The sequence below is a fragment of the Lytechinus variegatus genome, chromosome 3, assembly GCF_018143015.1.
Source record: "Lytechinus variegatus isolate NC3 chromosome 3, Lvar_3.0, whole genome shotgun sequence".
In the NCBI taxonomy this organism is placed as follows: domain Eukaryota; kingdom Metazoa; phylum Echinodermata; class Echinoidea; order Temnopleuroida; family Toxopneustidae; genus Lytechinus; species Lytechinus variegatus.
This window is the reverse complement of record NC_054742.1, coordinates 75,125,974-75,152,503: the sequence shown is the minus strand read 5'-3', so window position 1 is coordinate 75,152,503 and position 26,530 is coordinate 75,125,974. Positions and strand designations below refer to the sequence as shown.

The window sequence follows — 26,530 nt, the reverse complement described above, 5'->3', positions numbered from 1 at the left end:
TATCGCGAAAAAATGTTGAGGGGGGGCTGAATCAGCCCCCCCCAGTCTTTTTAGAGTTAAAGATTATGCAGACTAGTCTTGGGCAGAATATGAAAGTACTTGAACTCATTCTTCAGGAACTCCTTTGCACAACCTTGATAGAGAACAAAGGCTAGGTACGCAATGGAACGCATTTGGTTTTAATCTAGGTCATACACATTCACTAAATCTAGTAATGAATTGAAATGGTAATATCCAAATCGTGGGGACAAACAAAACTACATGCAATCTTTAAACCTTTCTTTCCTCAGAAAAGCTATTGATTGTGTGGATTTACCTGTGGTTGGGAGAGCATATCCAAGCTCCATGAGCACATCTTCCCATCGGTCGAGATGCTGATTAGATTGTGAGCATTCTGAGTTCCAACCACATTAACGCAGTACACAGGATGCTGTAAAAATAACATAATTGGGACCACATGGTTAAAGTTCAAAGGTATTTTTATTTTCAGAGGTCAAAGATCAGAGGTGATTATACATCTGAAAATATCTTGTTTTCAGGATGGTTAACAAACTGTTTAAAGACACCAACAATAATCTCGGTTTGCTCAGGTGTACTCAGGTGACAATGATATAAATAGGTTTAGGGTCACAAGGTCAAAGGTCACAGGGATCATTTTCTGATATCAAGTATTGGGGTTTCATGTTTGAGCTCCAGCATCAAACTTGAAGCAAGGGAAATGTTGGGATGGTTGCCAGTCGGACTTGAGTTGTTATTACCAACTTGACAAGTATAAATAAAAAAACATACATGTATGCCACTTTTATCACATTCCCATCCAAACATCAGACCTCCAAACCTTTCAACTTTTATTTATTTTTTAGGATTTTCCGCTGTTGTCCTAATATTTTCCTAAAAAACAAGATTATTGAAAATAATGTATGTGCCTTCATCCAAAGAGGGCAGTAGACATATTCATTCAGCACTCTGCTTTGCAGTTTAAGATTGTATTGCATGTGCATGCTGTATGGTGAGCAATAAATTTCTATCGTGTAGTAATAACGTTGTGCTGAACCTGTTCGTGGCATAGCAAGCAGGGGGCGTTGCGTGATGTCGCAGCTAGTGCTGCACGCCTGGCAACGGCTCTCGATCAAGCGAAACCCTGCACTACCGGCGCCACGGGGCTGCTATGCCTGGTGACCTCATTGGTCACTTCTCACAGCCACTGTAAATTCGTTATGTCTATGTATTTTTACAATTTGCGAATTAATCTTATTAGTCTATTGCTGCAAACCATTTTTATGGAATATCTGAATAATTTAAAACTAGATTATCAATAGGAAGTCTAGACTATATGTTGATAATATTGTGTTACCTTGACCTTGTAATACTGTAACAGTAAAGAGGAAATAAAGCAAATGAGTTCGCTCAACTGTTTTTGACACAGCACAACAACTTTTGGGCATTTTCAGTAATTTTCCACGACAGAACGATGAAAGATAACAGTATACTTTGTCCTCACATTATGGCGACATGTGCAAAATGGTTTGTTACTCATGTAGCAAGGGAGTTGTTTTCACTCATGCATTGCGGGGGGGGGGGGGGGGGGGGGGGGGGGGTCACGTTCTTGGCAAAATGCGAATACTGAACAACAATACAAGATTGATAGAGGGAATTTTTCATTTTCTTGTGAAAAATTCAATTTTCATTCTTTCCTTGTCAAGGATTCATAGGGAAATTTTAAATTCATTCCATTTTGGTAATTTCATCTCATATGTACTCAAACTGTGTGTAATTTAGTTTTTAGTATCTAAGCCTAATCTATAAAAATGTAACATGTCCATCACTGCAAAATTACTATGTACTTAAAATTGAATTCAGTTTATGTTTATGTATAGAAATAGATATGTATCTACATAGAAATAAATCTTGAATTGAATTACCTAATTTTTGTATAGTTGGTAAGAAAAGCAAATATTCAGCCATGACAAACACAGAGCCGAAACTACTGGCTGCATGTGCTGTGCCCACACTTGACACAGCACTTGCGTTACAGAGCGCCGGTGAGAAGGCGAGGCCAAGGTGTGGCAACTTGGGCGCCGAGAGTTTAGGCAAATGAAGTAAGCAGATTTGGAATTTTGCTCCGATGGCTCAACTTGAGATTGAAGGCTGATAATCTCCTTTCTTCCTCAAAAATTTAACAAATATTCAAGAAATCAAGTACCTAGTTCAATTTTTGTTTTAATTGTATAGATCTGGAGCAGGCCAAATCTAAGTTAAACTTGCCTTCTCGATTTCGGAAAATCCAATGCAATTCCAGTGCCAATCCCAACTGCTTTCAATTACAATTGCATATGTTTTGACATATAATAAAATATGTCCAGAACATCTTTACCTCAAAACCAATGTTTTCATAGAATTTCATGAGAATTGGTTGAAAATTAGAGAATTCAAACCGTAGGATTTTAAAACAAATTTCATTACCATGGTAACACAATTTCTGACACAAACAAAATATATGTCTTGCACATTTCTACTCAAGACCAATGTGTGTGCCAAATTTCATGAGAATTGGTTTAAAACTGAGGAAGTAATTTGATCTGCAAGATTTTTACCATATTTTTCTCATAATATATCATTACCATAGCAACCTGAGTTTCGACTCATATGCAAAATGTGTCTTGCACATCTTCACATTTTCCTATAATATACCATTATGATGGCAACATATAAGAATATGTAACACACCTATTAAACTTCTTTAACTTCAAAGGGTGACTGCTGTGAATTTTGACCTTGTGACAAAAAAAATTCACAATAACCAATCATTTATGCAAGACTTCCTGATTCAATTTTAAACATTGAACCCTTACACAGTGATAATCCACAGGATTCAAATAAACAGTGTTTAACTTTAATTTTTCTTTCTTATTTCTTATTGACCCTTAACAAACAATGGTAGCAATAATGTCCATGACAGTTCCATTAATTTAAAGTATAAAAGAGAACTGTATATCATATGTCCTAAGAAAGCAAGATAACCATCATTGTTACACTCCTCTAAGATGGAAACCAGAGGGAAAACCTAAAAGGGGTACCGGTAGACTAAAAGCAACATATGGAGAAACACTAATGAGGCCAGAGGTTATGCTAAAGAAAGCATGGAGGCCTTATGTGCCACAGGGCACGAATGAGGATAGAAGTAGTAGTAGTATATCAAATGCTGTGAGTGTCAGAGACTGAACCCCAGTCATGTACTTTAGACCACAGCACCATCACACTGGTATTATAAGAGGAGCAACTCCTACTTACTGTGTGTGCAGCTGCTGATAATGGAGTTCTTTGTACAGGAGTTCTCTTTGAACTTCTATTGTCCCATAATACAATCTGACCAGAGTATGTACCTCCGATCACCATGTTAGGATGAAAATTAGCAAAGCCAGCTGACATAACTGCAGACTAGAAAAGAAAGGAAGATCATTTATGCAAATATAGTAATTATGCATTATAGGTAGATTGTTATTAATATAATTTAATAATTGATAATTAATAAATCACGTAAGTCACTCATTCGTTTGTTCATCCATTCCTTTATCCATCTATCTATCCATCCACATGACAAGCTTTCTGAATCATTGCTAAATACTGTACTGGAGAAAGTTAAAACTGATTAACTCAAATTATATCTATGTTCACATCACATGAATAATAGTCACGCATAATTTCAATTCATTAAAGAGAAATACCTGACAATGAAAGATGTATTCTGGTGTTTGTTTCTTGTATTTCATATTCCATATCAGAGCTACACCATCAGGCTCATGTGGAGATTCTTCATTGTTATTATAAGAAGCTACCAGCAGCTCCGGATACTATTGCAAGGGGAAAAAAGGACAATTATAATGAATAGCAGTTAAATTCAAGCATCAATATCTGATAAGATTAACTTGATATCAGCTCCTTATAGATCAGTCAATGTGACTGTATCATATTTTCAAGCTGGACAGCATACAAAATTTTTGTCATTTCATAATCATTGTAACATAAATCATAATGCATGTTATTCCTGCGAGATTGATTAATAATATTGCTGTCATGTCGACCATATTTCTCTCCAATTATAAGTGATTACAGACTATTTAACACTACACTTTTCTATGGATCTCACTGCTAGTCCGACTGATTAATTCTTATTCTTCCCTTCACTTGGGATTCATCATTCAGTCAAATATGTATACTATTTAGCTATTCTCTCTTAAACACACTCTATCTAAGAAAAAGCTGTTGATCTGCAAGTGAAAAAGTAGGTCTCTTCATGATAATGAACGCAAGTGGTGCATGCGAAGTGCTCAAACTCACCATGGATATTTGTCAACTGTTTATTATGTGAGCGGGTATAAATGCATCTCACCTGATTGGACCAATCCAGACATGTGACAACCCTATGACGTGACCAGCGTTCATCAGAGAAGGAACGATTCAAAGACAACTTAGCTCCTGCATCTTTGTCACTGTTCAATCAAACAAGTGCAAATAATGTGACAAAAATATGGTAATCGGAACCTGAAAATTATAATCAACATTAAAAAACAAGTGGAATGTCTCAGGCAGTCTCACCTGCATAATGCAATTCATTAAAAAAAATACTAATATTTTCATGGCAACTAATTTTCCACGAAAAATCCTATTTGTTTGATAATACTTTGTCATCTTTTGCCCAGTGACCAGAAAGGTCATTCAGCTCTTTGTAGATACTTGATCATGACTATATGTAAGTTAAATGTACTAGGAACTTATACTTTCAATATTACTGTATCATGAAAATTTCAAATCATAATCTTTGTTAAGTTTTTGAAGTTTGTACATGGTCAAAGATAAATGACCCTAAACGACCTTTGACTTCGATCATGTGATCATAAACTCCTGCAAGATCCTCGGTGATATTTAATGATGCTTATGTAATAGTTTTATGAAATATATATATCCATACACTTTCAAAATTATGACATTTCAAAAAATTTACCCTGGTTACAATTTCAATGCTGATACCACAGTATAATCAAAGTCTCATTAACCCTAAATGACCTTTGACCTTTACAATGTGACCTGTAAGAGAATTTATCAATTTGATTTATGTCATGGTAGCGGCAGGTTAGGGGGCACATGCCTCCTGGTAACAGTGCTGAATTTCGCTTTTGTGCCCATGACCCACATTTCTTTGCATGTTTGTATAATGTCATTGTTTCATCTGATTAAATGTATATGTAATTTTTCATATTGGTCAAATAAATAAAAATAATAACAAGGCAAAAGCGATTTTGTGTCTCACTCACTTGTGAAAATAACCAGAAATATCGTAATTTGCGAGGGCACACAACAGAATTGTATCGAAACTTCATTGTGAAATGACTGGGATGGAATAACACTTGTCATAAAAGCCTTGCACCTAAACTTTAATGTTGACCTGAAGATGACCTTTGACCTTACTATGTGACCTCCGACTGCAGCATATCATGCAGGTTGCCTAAGTACATCTGCCATCCAAGTTTTGTTGAAAAGTAACTTCCCATTGCGCTGTTAGACTTGAGGTCCAGTCGTCATAGAATATTTTTAATAGTCTGAATATCAGAAATTAGTAATTTTGGGACAGAAAATCGTAAGGAGTAATTTAAAACAAAAAACCGTAATAATTACGCCAAAATCGTAGTAGTTGGCAGGTATGTAAACCTTACGTCCAAGTTTCATGAACTAGGTCCATATATTTTCCAAGTTATGATGACATTTCAAAAACTTAACCTTTGGTTAAGATTTTGATGTTGACCATAAATGACCTTTGACCTTGGTCATGAGACTCAAAACTCCGGCAGGATGTTCAGCAATACTTGATTAACTCTATAACCAAGTTTCATGAACTAGGTCCATATAGTTTGTAAGTTATGCTGTCATAACCTTCGGTTAAGATTTGGTGTTGACGCCGCCGTCGAAAAAAGGCGCCAATAGTCTCACTCTGCTTTGTAGGTAAGACAACAAGTGGAACACCTCAGGCAGTCTCGCCTGCATTACGCAATCGATATAGCAGAAGTGCTACATGTACCTTTGATAAAACAGCTAAATAATAATAATAATTATTCACAGAAGAAAGCACCAGTATAATAATAAAATATGTCCATTTCACCCAAAATGACCTTTGACCGTGATCATGTAAAATAAGACATATGCAAAACAATCATTCATACTTGATTACCCTTATGTCAAAGTTTCATGAGCTAGATCCATAAATTTGTTAAGTTATGATGCGAATTCAACAAATACTCCCAACACTGCCAGAGGACATTAACTTTTCAATGACCTTTGATCTTGGCCATGTTTCTGAAACGCACACAGGGTATTAAAAGTTTCATGAACGAGGTCCATTTACTTTCGAAGTAAAGATGATATTTCAAAACCTTAACCTTGTTTAAGATTTCAATGTTGACGACACCGCCGTCAGAAAAGCGGCGCCCCTGGCCTCGCTCTGCTATGCAGGCGAGACAATTAAAACTGTTTTCAATTTTTTAATTTTCATTTCATGGACTTTTTGCACTTTATATAGGGAAGCAACTTGCATATCACATCACAAAAATCTAATAAATTTATAATTTTATTTTACTCAATAATAGTTCATACAGTAAGGACAATGGGCAGCAAACAAATCTAAGAGTAACCTACCCTTCACCATCACCGTCTCCCTTGCCTTCATAATCTATGAATATATCAACATTCTCTGACAGAGCTCTTTCCATCAGGCGCACAGAGTGTTCAACAAAAACTTGATAAGCTTCTGTACTTTCCAGCTGGGCCTTCTCTTCTTCAGTATATTCCTTAGGAACTGAGAAAAATAAGATCACATGTCACTCACTGTGTAAATGTCAACGATATCAATAAAATGCAGAAAAATACTTCATTTGCTTTATCCAGGTTTCTTCTCCTGGTCTGGATATCCATTAACTTTCCTTCGGTCATACACTTACAATCTTGTAACCACCCCCGACAAGACATGGCATTGCCCACTTGTGAAAATAAATATTTGCCATACAACAGAACTGTATCAAAATCTCATCATGAAATATCTTGTAGAGAAAGTAATGTGGAGGAGCCGTGGTGTAGTGGTTCTGACTCTCGCCTTGTAAACAGAGGGTCGTGTGTTCGAATCCCACCGCGGTCTGGCGTCCTTTGGCAAGGCGTTAATCCACACTTAGCCACTCTCGACCCAGGTGCTAAATGGGTACCCGGTAGGATGTGAAAGTCATTGTAGCTTGTCCAGTATTGTGCGCGCCTCACAGGCTTTACACCAGGTGCTCCCTGGAGGTCGATGGAAAAACAAAATTGATTTCATTGCCATCAGGCTTTGTGACAGACAAAGTGCAAAGATAGCCGCACATTAGAAAGTGCTGACTGTGGTTTTGACCACCAATTAGTTTGGATGAAACTTACAAGGTTGCAGCTGGAACAAGATAAAACAGCTGGCAAACAAGCCCAAACTAAATCTGATGCAGCTGAAAGATTCAGCTGCTGCATATGAATCCAGTGTCAGAGATCACCTAGAAGTAGTGCTGCAGCCGAACCGACAGAAGTTCACCGAACTTGGCAATTCCGAACCGGACCGAACCGAACGCAAAGGCCTGGTTCGGAAGTTCGGTTAAAAAAAAAAAAGTATGTTAATGTGCAATGCGAAAATGCGATGACTACATAGATTTAAGTATAAAATTTTTAAAAAAAATATTGGTTAGTGATTGTGCACAAAGAGAATTCCACTCATTATATTTTTTAAATCCGCTATAATAGCTCCCATCTCGTCTTTGATTGAACTGTTATCAACTTAAGAATATTTTATTAACGTAAATATATTTTTTCTTGATAAAATGAGGGGACATTTTGAAGCTAAACTCAGTATAAAAGTGTGGTGTAATTACGTATTGCCGTTATCGATCGTGATCGTAATCGGACCTAATCATTTTGTATTTAATAAAGAAAAAGAACCAGACATAATTCATTCCTCGTAAATGACAAAGTATGACAGTTTCGGTCTCGTGTTTGATTAAATTTTTATCATTTTCAATTTTTTTATAAACATGAATATATTTTTTTCCTTATAAAATGTGGGGACATTTTAAGCTTAACTCAGTTAAAAAGTGTAGTTGAATTACGTATTGCTGTAATCGGACGTACATTTGTTTTGTATATAAAAAAGAAAAAAGACAAGACATCAATTAATTCCTTGTGACTGACAAAGTAATGGTAAAGTATATATATTCCACCTTCTGAAATTTCCATATTAATATAAAAGATAAATAAATAAGAGATGAAGGAATGAGGGTGAAAAAACAGAAAAGATAAAAATTCAAACCAAATCAACCCATGTTCCCTGATCGAAGTTCCGGAAATGGTGGTAAGGAAAGTTGAAACAGGAAGTCCAAACAACCTGCTCTCGGTTGCTATTATACAGGTAAAATTTGTATTCCGAACTTGAAACGTTTTTCCGTTGTCAATATTTCCTTAAAGGTGGTTTAATCTGGTCAATTACTGAAAATGAAATGATAAATTATCAGTTCCGTCTTAGTTTTGACGATCAACGCCGAGTGATTTCACAACACTAAAATACACAGTACAGTCCCATGTACTCATTTTCGTGTTGGAAATATGTTTGAAGTCACGTAGCGTCAATCTTTCTGGACCAAGAATGGACTGATATTTTATCTTTTTAAAGTAATTCATTGACCAGATTTTACCACTTTTCAGAAAATAGGGACTTTCTAAAACACCCATATTCTTTGGAATGTGAATTTTAGCGGTATAATAACAGTTGAGTGGAGGTTGTTTGTCTTCTGTTTCGACATTCCCGATCAACACTTTCCAATTTGAGAAGCTGCGTTGGCAATGACATCGTAATCGATCATGATCATAGCTACATGAAATAATCATGAAAAAAAATATTCTGATCTTTGTAATTCTGTTTCTGTCCTGATTCTCTCGTTATCAATATTTTTTTTTCTTTTGATTTTTTTTAATTTTCATTTTAAAAATGAAAGTAGTAATGACTGTTATTATTTGTTTAAAGATTAAAACAAAATAAAGTTCAACAATTTTCATAACCATTCTTTTTAGAAACAAAATTTATTATAAATATATGACAGATCATCTTGGAGATAACTTATACGTGGGTCGGCGATCTTTATTTTTATATGTTAAATGTAATTTGGCATTTAGTGCCGAACCGAACCAAAGTTCGGAAAAAAAATTGCACAACCTTGCCGAACCGAACCCGAACATGCCGCCTGACTTGCAGCACTACCTAGAAGGCAAAGATACCTACATGGCTAGTTTTGGCAGATGCACTCACTTCAGCAACAGAAGATATCAAAGCCATGGATAGAAGACCCAGAATACCAAGACTTGCTTGATCAAAGATGTCACGCCAAGATGAATGACTTCCAAGGCAAGGAATATAGAAATCTATGCAAATCTGTTTAGAAAGCATGCAATAAAGCCAAGCGAAAATAGTTGGCGAATTTGAGTGACGAAGCAGAGCTATTTTTCAAGTCTGGAAACACCAAACACACCTACCAGATGATAAAGCAAATGAGTAGCATAAGACCTCCCCAACCAAGCCTTGGTATCAAGGATGAGAACAGTGACATGCTCTATGAAATCAACAGGATCAAAGAAAGGTGGACAGAGTATGGCATTCAACTCTATAGCTCGAATCACCTTTGGCACTTTCCTGATGATCATCCACCACAGGTATTGGAACCACAAGTAATGCTGAGTGAAAAAAGCAGCTATAAAGAAACTGAAAACTGGTAAAGCAGCCAGCCAAGATGATATCTATGGAAAAATTATAAAAGCAGGACGAGGCACTAAAGTATAAGCCATGAAAGTGGAGATAACATCTGAAAGACTGGTGAATGGCCAGATGACTAGACACATTCAGAGATCATCACTCTTCCAAAAGTTGCAGGGACACAAGACTGCTCCAAGCACTGAACCATCAGCCCGTTGAGTCATGGTTCTAAGTTATCACTGGAAATTATTTGCAACATGTTAACACACTTTCTAATGCCACAAATAGCAGCAGATCAATTTGAGTTTGTTGCTGGCAAAGGGACAACAGATGCAATCCTCATCAATGGTAACATCATTGAGAAAATAGTGATAAAACATAACCAACAGCTTTGGCTAATGTTTAATGATTTCCACAAAGCATTTGATACAATCAAACACACTCCATATGGAAGACTCTACTGGAATTTGATACACCCGAACATATACTCTAGATATTAGAGGGACTATACTCAAAAGCAACTGGAGTCATTTGGGTATTGGATGGCCACAAAGACAAGTTTTCATTGGAAAAAGGAGTTCAACAGGGCTGCACTGTGTCCCCCTACTTTTTAATGCCTGCGGTGAGGCCATCATGCTGCAGATGGAACAGGCACTAGATGAAGATCAGGTAGCATTGTTGGAGGAAAAGCAATATGGATCTCCACACAAACTTCGCCAAAACTCATGTCATAATTCATGGAAGCACTGATAGAAATCTTTGTCAGTTGGAATGCTATCGAACAGGTAGACCGCTTCAAATACCTTTGCTCGGTGGTTGGAATGGAAGGGGATTCTTCACTGGAGATTTGCACAAGATTAGCAATTGCAAGAAATGCTGTCAATTAAATACTTGGACTGTTGAAGGCAAGAGATCAGCCTGAAACTGAAGGAAAAGTTGGTGGTGGCCCTCTACAATGCAGAAAACTGGACATTAAAACAGAGTTACATGAAAAAGACATAGTAATTCGAGTTGTTTGTCTGGCGCAGAATGCTCTGGATCAGCTGGAGAGAAAGAACAAATGCATGGCTTTGAGAGAAAGTCAGAGTCCCTGTAGGCAAAGGCCTACCAATGCAGCTGAAGAAGAAAAAACCTCTCCAAATACCCCAAACTTGGCCAAAGTTCATCGACCCTACATGACCTTTGATCTTGGTCATGTGACTTGGAACCCAGGCAGGACGTTTGGTAATACTTGATTAACCCTATGGCCAAGTTTTATGAACTAGGTCCATATACTTTCTAAGTAATGCTGTCATTTAAAAAACTTAACCTTCGGTTAAGATTTGGTGTCGACGCCGCCGCCATCGCCGTCGGAAAAGCGGCGCCTATAGTCTCACTCTGCTTCACCGGTGAGACAAAAACTTCAATAAGAGTGTCGCTAAGGCATAAAGGAAAGCACATAATAAGCCCGCCTGTTACGCTGAAATTGGCGTTATTGGTCAAGCAAGAAAAGTGTGAGGAGGACGACTTCACCTTTGATCTTCTGACCTAAAAATCCATAGGACGGGCATATAAAAACAATTCATCTAAAGGCCTCTGCACCATAACACTGGTCCACGGTCTGATTTTGTAACAAATCACATTTTGCTTGATGTCAGAAAATGTGAATGAAAAGCATCTTATTACTTGAGGTTCAAATTAACTGTAAAGAAAAGTAATACAGTGTGTTCAGTGGCGGACTGTGACCCAAAGGAGACAATGATTTGACGGGCAATGTATTGTTTGTGAACAATGCTGTGCCCCTCCAATGCCTTATCTCCTCTGGGTCACGGTCTGCCATTAAGTGTTTCAAATAAAAGGTAATCCATTTTTAGAGGAGCCATGTGTTAAGTTTATTTGTTTTTGCTGTTCATATGTAACATATAATTAAAGATGAACACTCAAATTTTCCAATGATACCTTTCTTGAATCATGAATGTAAAGCATAATTGAGTAAATTGCAAATTAAGATGGCAGGTACCAAGTCAATTTTTCCAAGCTTTAAGAAAATGAAAGACTGAGTGAATGCTGTCCCAGAGCATTAAATAGGATTGCGTGCAATGATGCACAACTCCTTTGAAAGCATCCACTCTGTCTTTCATCATTTGACAAAACTTGAAAAAAAAACAGATTTTGTACCTGACACCTTCATTTGTAATTTATTTAATGATGCTTTACATTTATGACTAAAAAAAAGGGCATCATTGAAAAGGCCGAGAGTTTGTCTTTAATTATATGTTAAATATGAACAGCAAAAACAAATGAGAATGGGAGTCGGACTTCTAAAATGAATAACCCTTTTTTTGAAACACACTGTATAAGAATTTTTGGATGATTGGGAGACTTTATTTTGCAGTACAGGGTTTCAAATCATGTAGCAAATCATGTGATTGCTATGTCACTATGACTAAGTATTCAATTCGCTTTCATTCTAATAAGAATGGTAGCATAGTCACAGATAAGTATTTGCACAATGACTAATAAATTTACACAGCAAGATGTTCCATTTCTAAATATTTGCCAAATTTTACTCGGTTTTATCCCCAAATCAGGTCACAGAGGCATCGTAAATTGTGTGTGGGCCTTTGAAGAAAATAAGACAGAGAGTGTTTTAGCAATACATTACAAATGCGTATTTTGGTCTGCATCAGTTGCCCGTTCAATACCAGAGATTATTCCTAAAACCGGAATCTGACAAATATCCCATAGGCCACTGTACAAAATTTACCATGGAATACGACATTGTATTCAGGCTTGTGCACATGCTTGAAATATACAACACGTAGAACACTGAAAACAATTGATGCGCAGCATAGAGCACAATGACACTCAATTACGTCATACTACATCTAAGCTGCATGTCAATGACCAAATTTTATCTTATGAAGTGATGATGCTATAATAAGTGATATACACTGTTAAATCACATTTCTCCCTCTTTTTTTTTTGGGGGGGATAGATGATAATAATTATATTGGATGGCTTTATTTCATGGAATACCCAAAATATTTGACTCATTAGGGCCAGTATTTCACTCATCTGTGATTTCTGGTATTCCATTCCGAGCCATCCATTATAATATAAATGTAAATACCTTCTGGTTTTTCTTCCTCTACTTTCTCTTCAGGTTTTGGTGCTTCCTGAACGGATTGCTCTGCTTCCACTGACTCAGTTTTAGGCTCATCATCTACAAAAAACAAAAACAAAAATGCTTTTACAGTTTTATCAAATAAAATGTTACTTTTACAGCTAGTACACAATACTTTGTATCTTGTAGTCTCTTACCCTGAAGACCTTCGCCAGGAAGTGTTACTCAGGGCTGACAAGAGTGGTGGTATTACTTACAATTTGGGGGTTTAGGGAGGACCTTTGTAGTTTGATTTTCAAGGTTTCTGAGCTTTTGAAGTGACACTTTCTTTTGTGAGATTGTTCTAATGGGTGATTGTTTTGGGAGAGGAGTTCACTAAATGGTTGTTGATATCAAGGTAGAGTTTACCTTGAGCTCTTCATTGTGACGGCGTCTCAATCATATTTCTTTCTTTGAGGCGTGTTTTTGTAGATTTAGTTCTCAATTTATCATCTTAAAGAAGCTAATGAGGCTTCAATATTTTCCTTCTCTTCTCTTAGGAGTTACAGCCGAGTGTCTCGAATGTACCAGTACTGCTCGATTCTCTACTGTACTTCTCCATCACAAATTGAGCAGGGGCCACGGGGAACGGTTTCAAAGTGGGGAGGGGGGGGGCTGACCATGCAAAAAATCACAATCATACAGTCATTTTTACATTTTTGTACACGGTTTTGGAAAAAAGTGGGGGACTGAAGCCCCCCAGCTCCCCGCTACCGCTGCCCATGTTGAGCAGCCAGCCCTAGTACCATTTCCAAAAATTTAAGATTCTTGATATAACTTGGATCACGCGAAGTGGAGAGGTGCAATTATCAGCTGATTTTGTTTTGAGTTGACCTCGAAAATGCTTGAAGTTAACTAGAGGGTTTCCTGAAACCGCTGAGAAAGTGTCGCAGCAAACCTGAAATAACGTTTATGAAGAAGTCAGTGAATGTACCAGTTTCTCTGTTGCTGAGCGAGTGAGATATATTCTTTTGAAGCCAATATTGCGCAATTGATAACGAACTGATCTGCAAATGCTTGTAATCTGGTATCAGACAATTTGAGGAGAATTTGGTTTTGTAGCGCAGTATTAGCTAATTGACCAGTGAAATGTAGCTTTTTGTATTAAAGCTCATTTCATCACTGATCATGGTACATGTAATTGTGTGTCAGTTGAGTAAAATACAGACGATAAAGAGAAAAAGGGAAATTTCTATGCCTACGTTGTACTTTCATTCAGCTCGGTAAGTAGAGTTTGAATGCATGTAAACATTTGGACACAGACATACTGTAACAAAAAGGCTAGTGATTGATTGCTCACCTGAGTCCCATAGCTAATTGCACTGGTTATTGTGTATGATTAGCGATACAATCAATTCTAATGTCATGTGTTATAAGGCCCACCTCATAGTGCATGCAGGAATTGGGTTCGATGGTATCATAACTCCTTGTTATTTTTTGTCAGAACCCCATTTTCATACAGTGAGTTCTCAAAAAATATAATGACCCAACTAGAACAATTCTGACCTATCTGCTGCAACTCTGCAAATTAATCTAATTCTGATAAAAAATGTGTTCAGAACTGGTTAGGATTTTGCCTGTATCCTTTAATCTAAGTAGAAACAGGTAGGCCAAAGGAGAAATTCTGATTGCCAATTTTTATTCTTACAATTTGGTGGATTTACCATATGGTGCACCATCTATTAGTTGCAGCAAACAGGCCAAATTTCTAACTTTGGGGTCGACATTGCACACAGGTGAAGGCAGAACACAGTGCTAGTGCTTCAAAAATGACAAGTGGAATGCATCTGGCCGTCTCACCTGCATCACGCGGTTCAATATAGCAGCAGTGCTGACTTTGAATACTACTCTAACTCGCACAAGATGTTCAGTGATACATGGTTACTCTTATGTCCACTTTTTATGAACTACATGTAGACCAATAAACTTACAGAGATATGATAGTTATCAACAGATACCCCCAATTCGGCCAAACTTCATTGACCCTAAATGACCTTTGACCTTGATCATGTGACTTGAAAGTCGCACAGGATGTTCAGTGATACTTGATTACTCTTATGTCCAAGTTTCATAAATCAGATCCATAAACTTTCAAAGTTATGATGGTAATTCAACTGATACACCCAATTCGGCCGAAGTTCATTGACCTTTGACCTTGGTCATGTGACCTGAAATGCGCACAGGATGTTCAGTGATACTTGATTACTCTAATGTCCAAGTTTAACGAACCAGATCAATAAACAATCAAAGTTATTATGGTAATTCAACAGATACCCCCAATTCGGCCAAAGTTCATTGACCCTAAATGACCTTTGACCTTGATCATGTGACCTGTAAGTCGCACAGGATGTTCAGTGATACTGGATTACTCTTATGTCCAAGTTTCATAAATCAGATCCAATAAACTTTCAAAGTTATGATGGTAATTCAACAGATACACCCAGTTCGGCCAAAGTTCATTGACCTTTGACCTTGGTCATGTGACCTGAAATGCGCACAGGATGTTCAGTGATACTTGATTACTCAAATGTCCAAGTTTAACAAACTAGACCAATAAACTTTCAAAGTTATTATGGTAATTCAACAGATACCCCCAATTCGGCCAAAGTTCATTGACCCTAAATGACCTTTGACCTTAATCATGAAACCTGAAACTTGCACAAAATGTTCAGTTATGCTTGATTACTATTATGTACGAGTTTCATGAATCAGATCCATAAACTTTCAAAGTTATGATGGGAATTCAACAGATACCCCCAATTCGGCCAAAGTTCATTGACCCTAAATGACCTTTGACCTTGGTCATGTGACATAAAACTCATGCAGGATGTTCAGTGATACTTGATTAACCTTATGTCCAAGTTTCATGAACTAGGTCCATATATTTTTCAAAGTTATGATGACATTTCAAAAACTTAACCTCAGGTTAAGATTTTGATGTTGATTCCTCCAACATGGTCTAAGTTCATTGACCCTAAATGACCTTTGACCTTGGTCATGTGACATGAAACTCTAATAGGATGTTCAGTAATACTTGATTAACCTTATGGCCAAGTTTCATGAACTAGGTCCATATACTTTCTAAGTTATGATGTCATTTCAAAAACTTAACCTCAGGTTAAGATTTGATGTTGACGCCGCCACCGCCGCCGTCGCCGTCGGAAAAGCGGCGCCTATAGTCTCACTCTGCTATGCAGGTGAGACAAAAACCAATTGGCAAAAGAATTCAGCAAAAACGGTCTAAATTTCACAATGAAGATATGACAGTAAATTTTTCTCCCACCTCCTGGACCCATAGTAATCTGCATATTATATATCCGGAGGAGCTGCGTCGGCCAGCTCTGAATAATCACATGCATGCATTCTACAAGTTCCTTTGATATACTGAGGATTATCATGGTACATCAGGATACAGTGAATAAATGTGAATTGGTTGACCAGAAGCTGCTAGCACTGAGATGTAATGCCACAAAAAAATTACCTTTTGTGTACTCTGCTTTGACAATGGTCTACTACATGTTAGGTGCAGGCATGGAGGTACATGTACTCACATTCTCATATCCAATTATGTACAAAATGAAAGATATAGAGTTAGAAATGATATCTACATGTATGGGTCAGCAAAAAAGCAAAATGCAGAAATAAACTTGATATAAGACATTGGAATGCCACTCTTAGTCCAAAAAAAACACTCATATGTGATAATAAAATACTATGTCCATTGACAATGACCACGTGACCTAAGACATTTACGAACATACTTGATTACCCTTACATGTATGTCTCATGAACTACGTGTGTACATGTAGATCCATAAACTTTTAAGTTATGATGCCAATTCAACATCAGGGCTTAAATTAATCGATGGCCAGGCCATCGATGCCCCTATAACTGGCCGTGATACCCTTTAAAAAAAAGAACAATTCACGGCCAAAAAGGCTGAGACCTTTTATCAAACTGGCCGACATGCCCTTTTTTCAAAACCAGCTGTGCCCTTTCTCACTGTGAGATTAAAGTTTACAAAGTTCTCCAATATTTCACAAGCAAAAATACAGAAGAGAGAGAAAAAACAAAGTTTACAACTTCCCTCATTTCAAATTGCAAGCCAGTTTGCACTAAATTCGTTGATCTACACACAAACACACACAAGCAAAGTCAGCATACATACAATGCATGTACTAGCTGCTGCACACACGTGGCATGGCCTCCTGCCTGTGTGTGGCAGGAGTCTTAAAGTATCTCTTTTGAGACATCATATCACAGAGAGACCATACATAGTGTTGGTCAGTTCACTTCACCTTTAATAAACTCTCAAAGATAATCAACTCACCTTCATCCTCTGGAGTTTCAGTAGGAGTTTGTGTTTCTTTGGAGTATGATACCATTTCCTTTGGTGGGAATCCAGCTTGGGTAATCTTAGATACGGTGAGCTTGGTAGTTTTGTGAGCCGGACTTACACTGTGTCAAAATGAAACAATAATTGACTTTGAGCAATCAAACTTGATGACATACAGTGTGTCCCACAAAGAAGGAAACCCGTATTCAGAGAAAGAATTCACAATTATAAATTTGAATAAATTTTTTTACACTTGTGGTACACGTAAGAGTGAAATCTCTTCTTTAATTTGAGACCACAAACTAGCAAAGAGTCACGCATGGCAGATTACAAACAATAATTTGTGCAGAAACTTGTGTGAATCTTTATACACACTCATTTAGAAATAAATGAGAAAAACTAAATAAAAAATACGAAAGAAATGTTAATGAGCCAATCGGTGCATAAGCACGGTCATCCAATCGTTATCCAATCCTGTCTAATATCTCTGCACAAATGAATTGCACATTAAAGCTACATGTTTAGGGTCAAATTTGCGAGGGTATAAAAAAAAGACTAAAATGTTTTACTGAGGAGGTACTTTTTGCTCCAACAGTCAACATTACGTCTTTAGAGTCCGATTTGCGCGAGGTGTGGGAAGTGGAGTAGTACTAAACCCAATGATGTAGATAAAGGTAAAACCGACGTCCGTGGCATATAACAATTACAATATCGCTGTACTCGTTTAGGGGTTCAATTCAAAGAATGCTTGCCAAGGTTATCGTTTTGTTTCCAATAATTGTGAAGGGTGGGATTTCATACGCCAATACTTGTTAAGGGGTGCATTTTCAGAATATGGAAAATACTTGTTTAGGGTGCATTTCGAGACCCCGTGCTTGCGCATGGTATCCACTCGTCAAAGGAAGACGGACCAACTACATGTATATGCTGATTCCCATACCCCTTTCAAACATCATGGGGGAGGGGATAAAAAAAACACTGGAAGCTTAGAAGAATTGGGTAATTTCTTCACATATAAAGAATTTGTAAGTTATTACAATTAATCAAAACTTTGAAACGTAATTAGTAATTGAGATTTATCTCAAAATTACTCTCATATTTGCAACTGATCTGAATCAATCATCGTTGATTATTGATTTTAACAGATCAACCTTGAAATCAATCTTAAATTCACCTAAGCCTCAGTCATACCATTCACATGTATTATGAAAATCAGTGTCAGACAGCTTTTCTTTGATCGAACATCAATGCATCGAACTTTGAAAACAGGAAAATCAAGGTCAATATTACGTTGATCCTGTTAACCATTATTTTTCTTTTTGATCTTGTATGATACAAACTATGCGCATACACAATCGATGACGATGATTTCCATTTAAGAATTAATTCAATTGCTGCTAGTGCATAAATCATCTCAGCATGGGCAGACGATCAAGACTCGAACTAAAAAAAAAATAAAATCCAAATTAATGGTGAATACGCATCTAATTAAATACACAAAAGGTTTCTAGGAAGTTTGGGAAATACAATTCAGGTATAGCTAGTAGAGCGTTGTGGCCCAGTGGATTAGTCTTCGGACTTTGAAACAGAGGGTCGTGGGTTCGAATCCCAGCCATTGCGTAATTTCCTTCGGCAAAAAATTTATCCACATTGTGCCACATTCGACCCAGGTGAGGTGAATGGGTACCCGGTAGGATCAATTTCTTGAACGCTTGAGCGCCTATTAATATGGCGGCTCAGCTACAGCCGGGGTAATAATATGATACCAAGTATCAAAGCGGAGTATATGCACATAGTTACTGCAGTATATAATTGGACGTATTATTATTGTTTAGACAAATAGTGTCAATTTTGTGTGACAAAGAAACATCACTCATATTTTTCGCGATGCACCAATTTTGCAAAATATGCACCGGTGCTTGATGTCATCAAACACCAATGTTAAAATTGATTCAACTCAGGCTTAAATCTTATATTATTTTTGTGATTCACATGCATCAGTAATAAATTTTACAATGTGACACTAAAATGCATTGGCATAGAATCTTATATAAAGATTTTTTTCTAGCTGTACCTCTGTCTTGGCTTGGCATCTCCACTTGTATCCTTAGCTTTCAATTCTGGAGGAGAAATTGCAGCTAAAGGGGCTGGAAAACAAAAGGAAAGACAAAAATGTTATATTCTGGCTGATAAGTTACCAGGGGGGTGTTCATAAAGACTTGTGACTTTAATAAAGTCACGCTTAAGGACGTTCCTCAGTTATGTTTGTGCGCATCATGATCTGTAGTTCTGCACGTATTTTACCCATGCGCGTTGTCATAATGGATGAACAGGTGAATAAACAGCTATCAGCTGATTTTTCAAATGATCTGCATTCTTACTGCTGATCCAATGTAGTATTTTAAAACATGGCATAAGCGATGTTGTGTCTCGCCCACTTGTGAAAATGACCAGAAATATCATGATTTGCAAGGGCACGCAACAGAATCAGAAGTTCCTTGTGAAATAACTGGGATGGAATAATATTTTCGTAAGAGTCTTGCATGTAAACTTTAAAGTTGACCTTGACCTTACCATGTGACCTCCGAACACAATAACATGCAGGTCTCCTAAGTAGGCCTACAGCTACAACCCAAATTTGATTTCAAATTGACTTACTTCAATGTTGACCAAAAAATTACCTTTAACCTTACCATGTGACTTTTGACTGCAGCAAAACATGCAGGTTCCCTATGTACATCTTCCATCCAAGTATTATTGAAAAGTGATTTACGGTTGCAGAGTTGTGTGTCATAGGATAGTCTTGCATGTAAACTTTAACGCTGACCTGTAAATGACCTTTGAACTTACCATGTGACCTCTGACTGCAGCAAAACATGCAGGTCCTCTAAGTACATCTACCATCCAAGTTTGGTTAAAAATTGACTTACAGTTGCGAAGTTTTGTTTCTTAATGTTTGTGACGGATGGACGACAGACGGACGGACGACATTTGGATCCCTGGGTCTCCCCTTCACCTCTGGTGGGAGAGACAAAAACTAATTAGCAGAAAATAATCCATGGGCCAATTATTTTCAAACACCACTACAATATCCGGATACTTTACTATGAAGAGTTTGAAAACAAGCACATGAACCGCAACTCGTTAATGTTTACACCTTTTAAGTACACCTTCCTCTTGCAAAATTTGATGAAAATGACATAGATTTTGAATAAAGAGCAGCATTAAGTGTACTTCTCAGATTTGTTACAGAAATGTTTCATTAAAATCATCATTCAAATTACAAATTTTTTTTCCAAGTGAAAAGGTGGCAAGATCCTTCGAATGTTACACAAATTTCAATACCAGGGAATCCCCCCCCCCCTTTAAGTCTAACCTCGATATTTGTCTCTATTTTCTAGTTCATATAAAAAGTTTGGAATGCTTGACATTTCTCACAGCCATAGCAGTTAAGGACCCAGACCAGACCCACTAGTGAAATTGACAAATCATATAATAAACAAGTGGAATGCCTCTGACGGTCTCACCTGCATCACGCGATTCAATATAGCAGCAGTGCTGACTTTGAAAACTACTATAACTCGCACAAGATGTTAAATGATACTTGATTACTCTTATTTCCATGTTTTATGAACTAGACCAATACACTTACAGAGATATGATGGTAATTCAACAAATACCACAAACGTGGCCAAAGTTCATTGACCTTACATGACCTATGACCTTGATCATGTGACCTAAAACTTGCACAGGATGCTCAGTGATACTTGATTACTCTTATGTCCAAGTTTCATGAGTCAGATCCATAAACTTTCAAAGTTATGATGGTAATTCAACAGACATCCCCATTATAGCCAAAGTTCATTGACCTTTGACCTTGGTCATGTGACCTAAAATTCGCACAGGATGTTCAGTGATACTTGATTACTCTTATGTCCAGGTTTTACGAACTAGACCAACATACTTCAAAGTTATGATGGTAATTCAACAAATACCCCCTATTTGGCCAAAGTTCATTGACCCTGAATGACCTTTGACCTTTATCATGTGACCTGAAACTTGCACAGGATTTTCAGTGATACTTGATTACTATTATGTCCAAGTTTCATGAATCAGATCCATAAATTTTCAAAGTTAAGATGGTAATTCAACAGATACACCCAATTCGGCCAAAGTTCATTGACCCTAAATGACCTTTGACCTAGGTCATGTGACATGAAACTCATGCAGGATGTTCAGTGATACTTGATTAACCTTAATTAACCTTCAAGTTTCATGAACTATGTCCATATAATTTCTAAGTTATGCTGTCATTAAAAATATAACCTTAGGTTAAGATTTGATGTTGACGCCGCCGATGCCGCCACCGTCGGAAAAACTGCTTCTATAGTCTCACTCTGCTAAGCAGGTGAGACAACAAAAGTTTACAAACTACCTAACAAAGAAATGCAGGCTTTATATCTTTTCATCGCTTTAATACCAACTGAGTATTTTGCTTAAGAATACATGTAACTCCATTTATTGGGCTTAGAAAATAGACTTTCTTGTAAATGCTTTCACCGACCTTGAGACTGTATATCATGTTGTGTTAGAAGCGTCAAAATTCGACAGAGTTGTACACAGAAAACCTGGGTGATTTTTTTTCTGCTTTTCAGATTTTGCATGTTATTTTTTTCACTTCTATCACATAGAGATATCATAAGTAAAATCTCCTGCAAGCTTGAATTGATGAAATCTACAACTTTTGATTACTTTTTACCATATTTAATTTCCCCCTGATTTGGTGCAGTTTTCCAATTCTATCTGAATTTAGATTATGTGTAGCTACTTTTCATGACATAGCAATTTAGGCCTAATAAGAGCCAAACAAAGCAATTACATGAAACCAAGTGAAGTGTAGAACGTTTCAATCCATTTCAGCTCTGATTAATTATCATTGCCACTTTTTCTGGAATTTGAAGTTCGTTAAATTAGAAAAGAATTGGTACTTGTAGAAAGCCTTTTCATGTTTAATTTCCTATTTGATAAAAACTCACTTGAAAATGATTTCTTTGAATATTAAATGTATTGTACCCTAATAGCTAACGAGTACCTTGACCAAACATATCAAACTTATGTCACAAGCAGCCACCATAATCAATTCATAGAGGCACTACCACCCAACACAGGAAAGTCTCGATTTCAACTCAAAAATGTCTGCAGAAAATCTGAATTTTGCCTTAAAATTGCGGAATCTGCACTATATTTCTAGAGATTGGAGCAGCTTAGTTCAGATTTAAGAAGCGGGTAAGAAATTTTTTATGTACATCAAAGTTACAGCAAGACCTGGTGCCATGCTGCATTTTGAGAAATAGCACCCTTGGGTTATCTGAATTTGAAACTTGATACGCAATTTTCAAGAGTGCCGCACCCCTGATTCTATAAAGTCCACTCAGTTACATGTAAGAAATCGATGCTGCAAGGACTGCTGTGCTGACTGATGGCTACTATACCAGGCACCAATTGAGACTGGATGGGAGCAATTTTCATGTTGAGAGTCGCTCAGTAGTTGGCAGTTTTACGCTCCCATGTATTTTCAACACTAGCGAGTATGCCAGGGAGGAGGGAGGTCCATAGGTAAAATGACCAACAAATTTTTACTTTTCATAAAATATGATACAGAGTCTATTATTTGTGAGACCTGTTAACTGTATAGGATTGCTGACAACTTTGGCAAATCGATGTAAATGATGATTCTGGATTCATTGAAATTCATGTTTTTATCTAGACCAATGGGCTTGCATGATGAACAGATCATAGTGTGCAAGTAATTAAGCCTTTTACAAATTCCATTTAATTCCATTTTCCCATATTTTCTTACATTAAACCCCTTTTAACCTGTGATGATGTAAAAATAAAAACTGAAATCAGCCATGAGATTAAGACTACATGTTGATTAGGCAGCCTAATCTATTCTCTAAGCACCAACATCAGCACTGACACTGCACTTGAAATCAGTCATTGAGTGTCAGAGCTAGATAAGGCAGCCTAATCTATTCTCTAAGCACCAACATCAGCACTGACACTGCACTTGAAATCAGTCAGTGAGTGTCAGAGCTAGATAAGGCAGCCTAATCTATTCTCTAAGCACCAACATCAGCACTGACACTGCACTTGAAATCAGTCATTGAGTGTCAGGGTTAGACTAGGCAGCGCAATCTATTCTCTAAGCACCAACATCAGCACTGACACTGCACTTGAAATCAGTCATTGAGTGTCAGGGCCAGATTAGGCAGTGCAATCTATTCTCTAAGCATCAGGTGAGTGTTTCATCAACATGTTTTTTCTGACCAGTTTTCAGATGACAACTGATTTTGATTGGCTGAGAAGTGTTGTTACTATGACAACTGCCAGGAAATGTCAGATAAAAAGTCCTTTCATGAAACACTCCCAAGTATTCAGCAGCAACAACAAACAAAAAATCACAAGACGATACCTGATTCAGGAAGATCAAGACCTCTGAGGATATCATCAGCTTCTTGTCTTTTTTTATCCAACACAGAGCCAGGAACGGCTGGAGAAGCAGCAGCAGCTTTAGCAGCATTCTCAGCCTACATTGAATAAACATATCAGTTTACAGTTAACATCATGAATGTGGAATATGGGCATGTAGGGTTCTTCATTATTCACTGAAGAAGAGATTGTTTGTCAGCATGTTGGTAATACTTATGTCTATCCCTACATCATGGGGAACAATTACCAAGCATTTAAAAATTTCAAAAGCATTTACATCATTTGGTTTGGGTGCACTTTTTCTCAATTATAATTTGGGACTTCAAGGATTCCTTAGATATGTTTAAGTTATGCCTTGACAGATAGCATAACATGTATATGGTGCACCAAACAAGGATTCGGAGGAGAAAATAGTTTTTTTTTCTAAAAGCGTAAGTTCATAATTGCTGCTTCCACTTGATACGAGCAGTGCTTTTGACACGATATCTCCACTCACGCTTAGTTGAAACACTTCAAAATCACTTTGCAATTAGTGCACTTTTAATAATGGATCAAATCTGATCTTTCACACAGCAGTCAATCGAGATAATACTGTGTCAGATGTATTCAAAGTGCCTTTCGGAGTACTGCACAGGTCACGTCTTGGCCCCTTAAATGTACACAAGCACTCAGTCTTATTGGTATCACAACAAGTTTTTAAGTATCAATCCCATTGCTACGCAGACGACAAACACTATATTTATCCTTCTCCCAAAATTTACCAAGAGATAATAACTTAGAAGAATGTGTGGCATACATGTATATCAGAACCTAAAACTCGAAATAAGTTAATGTTCAACAATTAGAAAACTGAATTGTTGGTCATTAGTACCCCATGTTAGGTTTCCAAATTTGGGAGCTAGAGCTTAATTGTTGGCGATTTGGTCATAACTCCAACCAATAATGCCAGAAACCTTGACATATTCTTTTATACCCACTTAAGCATGGAATCACAAATAAACGATACTTGAAGATCTGCTAATTTCAAGATCTATAACTTGAGACGTATTGGTAAATTCTTTGACCAGGACAGCATGAAAACTATACTTCATGCTTGCATCACAAGCAAATTGGATTATTGTAATAGTGTTCTCTACAGATTACCCAATTCTCAAGCGAATTGCAGAGAGTGCAAAACACATGCTTAATCTCTCGTATTCCCAAATTCTCTCCGGTCACCCCATTATTGAGAGAATTACACTGGCTACCTGTCCGGCAAAGAATCACATAAGATTCTAATGATTGTCTTTAAGGGTCTTAATGGTCAGGCCCCCAGTTATATTTTAGATTTCTTAAAACAATAATCTTGATCTCATTACCATCATCTTTGTAGCTCACAAGATTGACTCACACTGCAAGGACCCCCACACAAGACTAAAGCAACACCAAGAGATAGGTCATTTCTTGTATCAGCCCCACAACTATGGATCAAACTTCCCCTTGACTTTAGGAATTCAACAATTTTACTTAAATCGGAACTAAAATTTAAAATCTATTTATTCCAGTAGTATGTACATGTATAGCATCTGGGGAGCTCTGGCAGTGCAATATAATATAGAAATATTTTTTTTCTACAATGCGGTCACCTTTCATGAACTAATTTCAGTAGTTTTTTTTTTTAACAATTTGCTTCAAGATATCAATTTTGAAGGTGTACAAATAATTGTTTTATACACTGTACACATAAAAATAATATACTGATTTGCATAGTGCAGAAACTACATGTATGTGCATATATTCTTATATGCTGTAATTAAAAGCTACTGAATGCTTGAAAATATAAATCTAGAAGACGGAAAGGAGAATATATAGACACTGATGGAAAGGATAGATTTTTAGTCTAAGCTTGAACATTTCTACTCTTGGAGAGGATCTAATTACATATATGTCAGGCCATTCCATAATTTTGGGGCTGTGCAGGTGAAAGCATGATCTCCTCAAGTTATCTTTGTATTACAAGTGGGGATGTGAAGGAGCAAATAATCGTGAGAATTGCGAGTGTGTCTGTGAACTTTTCTTTGTAAAAGCTCAGAAATATAGCTAAGCGCTTGGCCACTTAGTGCCCATACCAATACCAATATCTTAAATGATATTCGTCGGCAAAGTGGAAGCCAGTGCAGATCTTTTAAGACAGGGGTGATCCTTAAAATCTAGGTTGATTACAAATCAGTCGTGCAATGTATGTGTTCTGAAGTCACTGAAGACGCCCAATTTGAGACAAGGGGAGTCCACACAGCAAACTGTTGAAATTGCCTAGCTTAATAAAAATACATGTACTTGCATGGAAAATTGTTTTTATGCTTTCATCATCAAAGTATATACATCTATTTGTATATCATATGAAATGACGATTAATACACACATTGGAAATATGTGTTTTCATAATCAAATAAATACTCCAACATTTCTTGTGTTAGAATTTGGTTCTATGACTGAACTGCCAACTGATATCCGTCAAAATGCAGCTTATTCATTTGTTTAGATGTACGGATAACTAGCAATTTTGTTTTACTGTTTATATTTAGCATGAGTTAGTTATGCAGCATTCATTAATATCAAACACATTCTTCCAGAAGAGAGGTGCTCTGCTGCTAAGTAATGTAAGTCTGGTGTGAAAGACAGATAAAACTGTGTGTCATCTCCATAGCAATGGCAAGATATTTTAAGAAATCTACTATGGATATTTGAAATGTGCATAGAGAGAACGGTAGAGGGCCAA

The 26,530-nt window shown here is 37.0% G+C and overlaps 1 protein-coding gene across 3 annotated transcripts in view; it reads right to left on the bottom strand.

Annotated features, from left to right (window-relative positions):
- The window catches only part of LOC121411934 (cytoplasmic dynein 1 intermediate chain 2-like), a 67,681-nt gene that overhangs the window by 26,050 nt on the left and 15,101 nt on the right, over positions 1-26,530 (bottom strand). For 2 of the 3 annotated variants that reach the window (XM_041604844.1, XM_041604842.1), the window contains exons 3-11: positions 23,756-23,870; positions 19,355-19,427; positions 17,275-17,402; positions 12,912-13,004; positions 6,688-6,847; positions 4,391-4,490; positions 3,726-3,851; positions 3,292-3,438; positions 317-430 (exon numbers count right to left, since the gene is read on the bottom strand). In XM_041604844.1, the coding sequence (XP_041460778.1) occupies positions 317-430; positions 3,292-3,438; positions 3,726-3,851; positions 4,391-4,490; positions 6,688-6,847; positions 12,912-13,004; positions 17,275-17,402; positions 19,355-19,427; positions 23,756-23,870 (1,056 nt within the window). Of the gene's footprint in view, positions 1-316; positions 431-3,291; positions 3,439-3,725; positions 3,852-4,390; positions 4,491-6,687; positions 6,848-12,911; positions 13,007-17,274; positions 17,403-19,354; positions 19,428-23,755; positions 23,871-26,530 lie in introns of all 3 variants that reach the window. The other variant, XM_041604845.1, reaches the window with a different exon arrangement.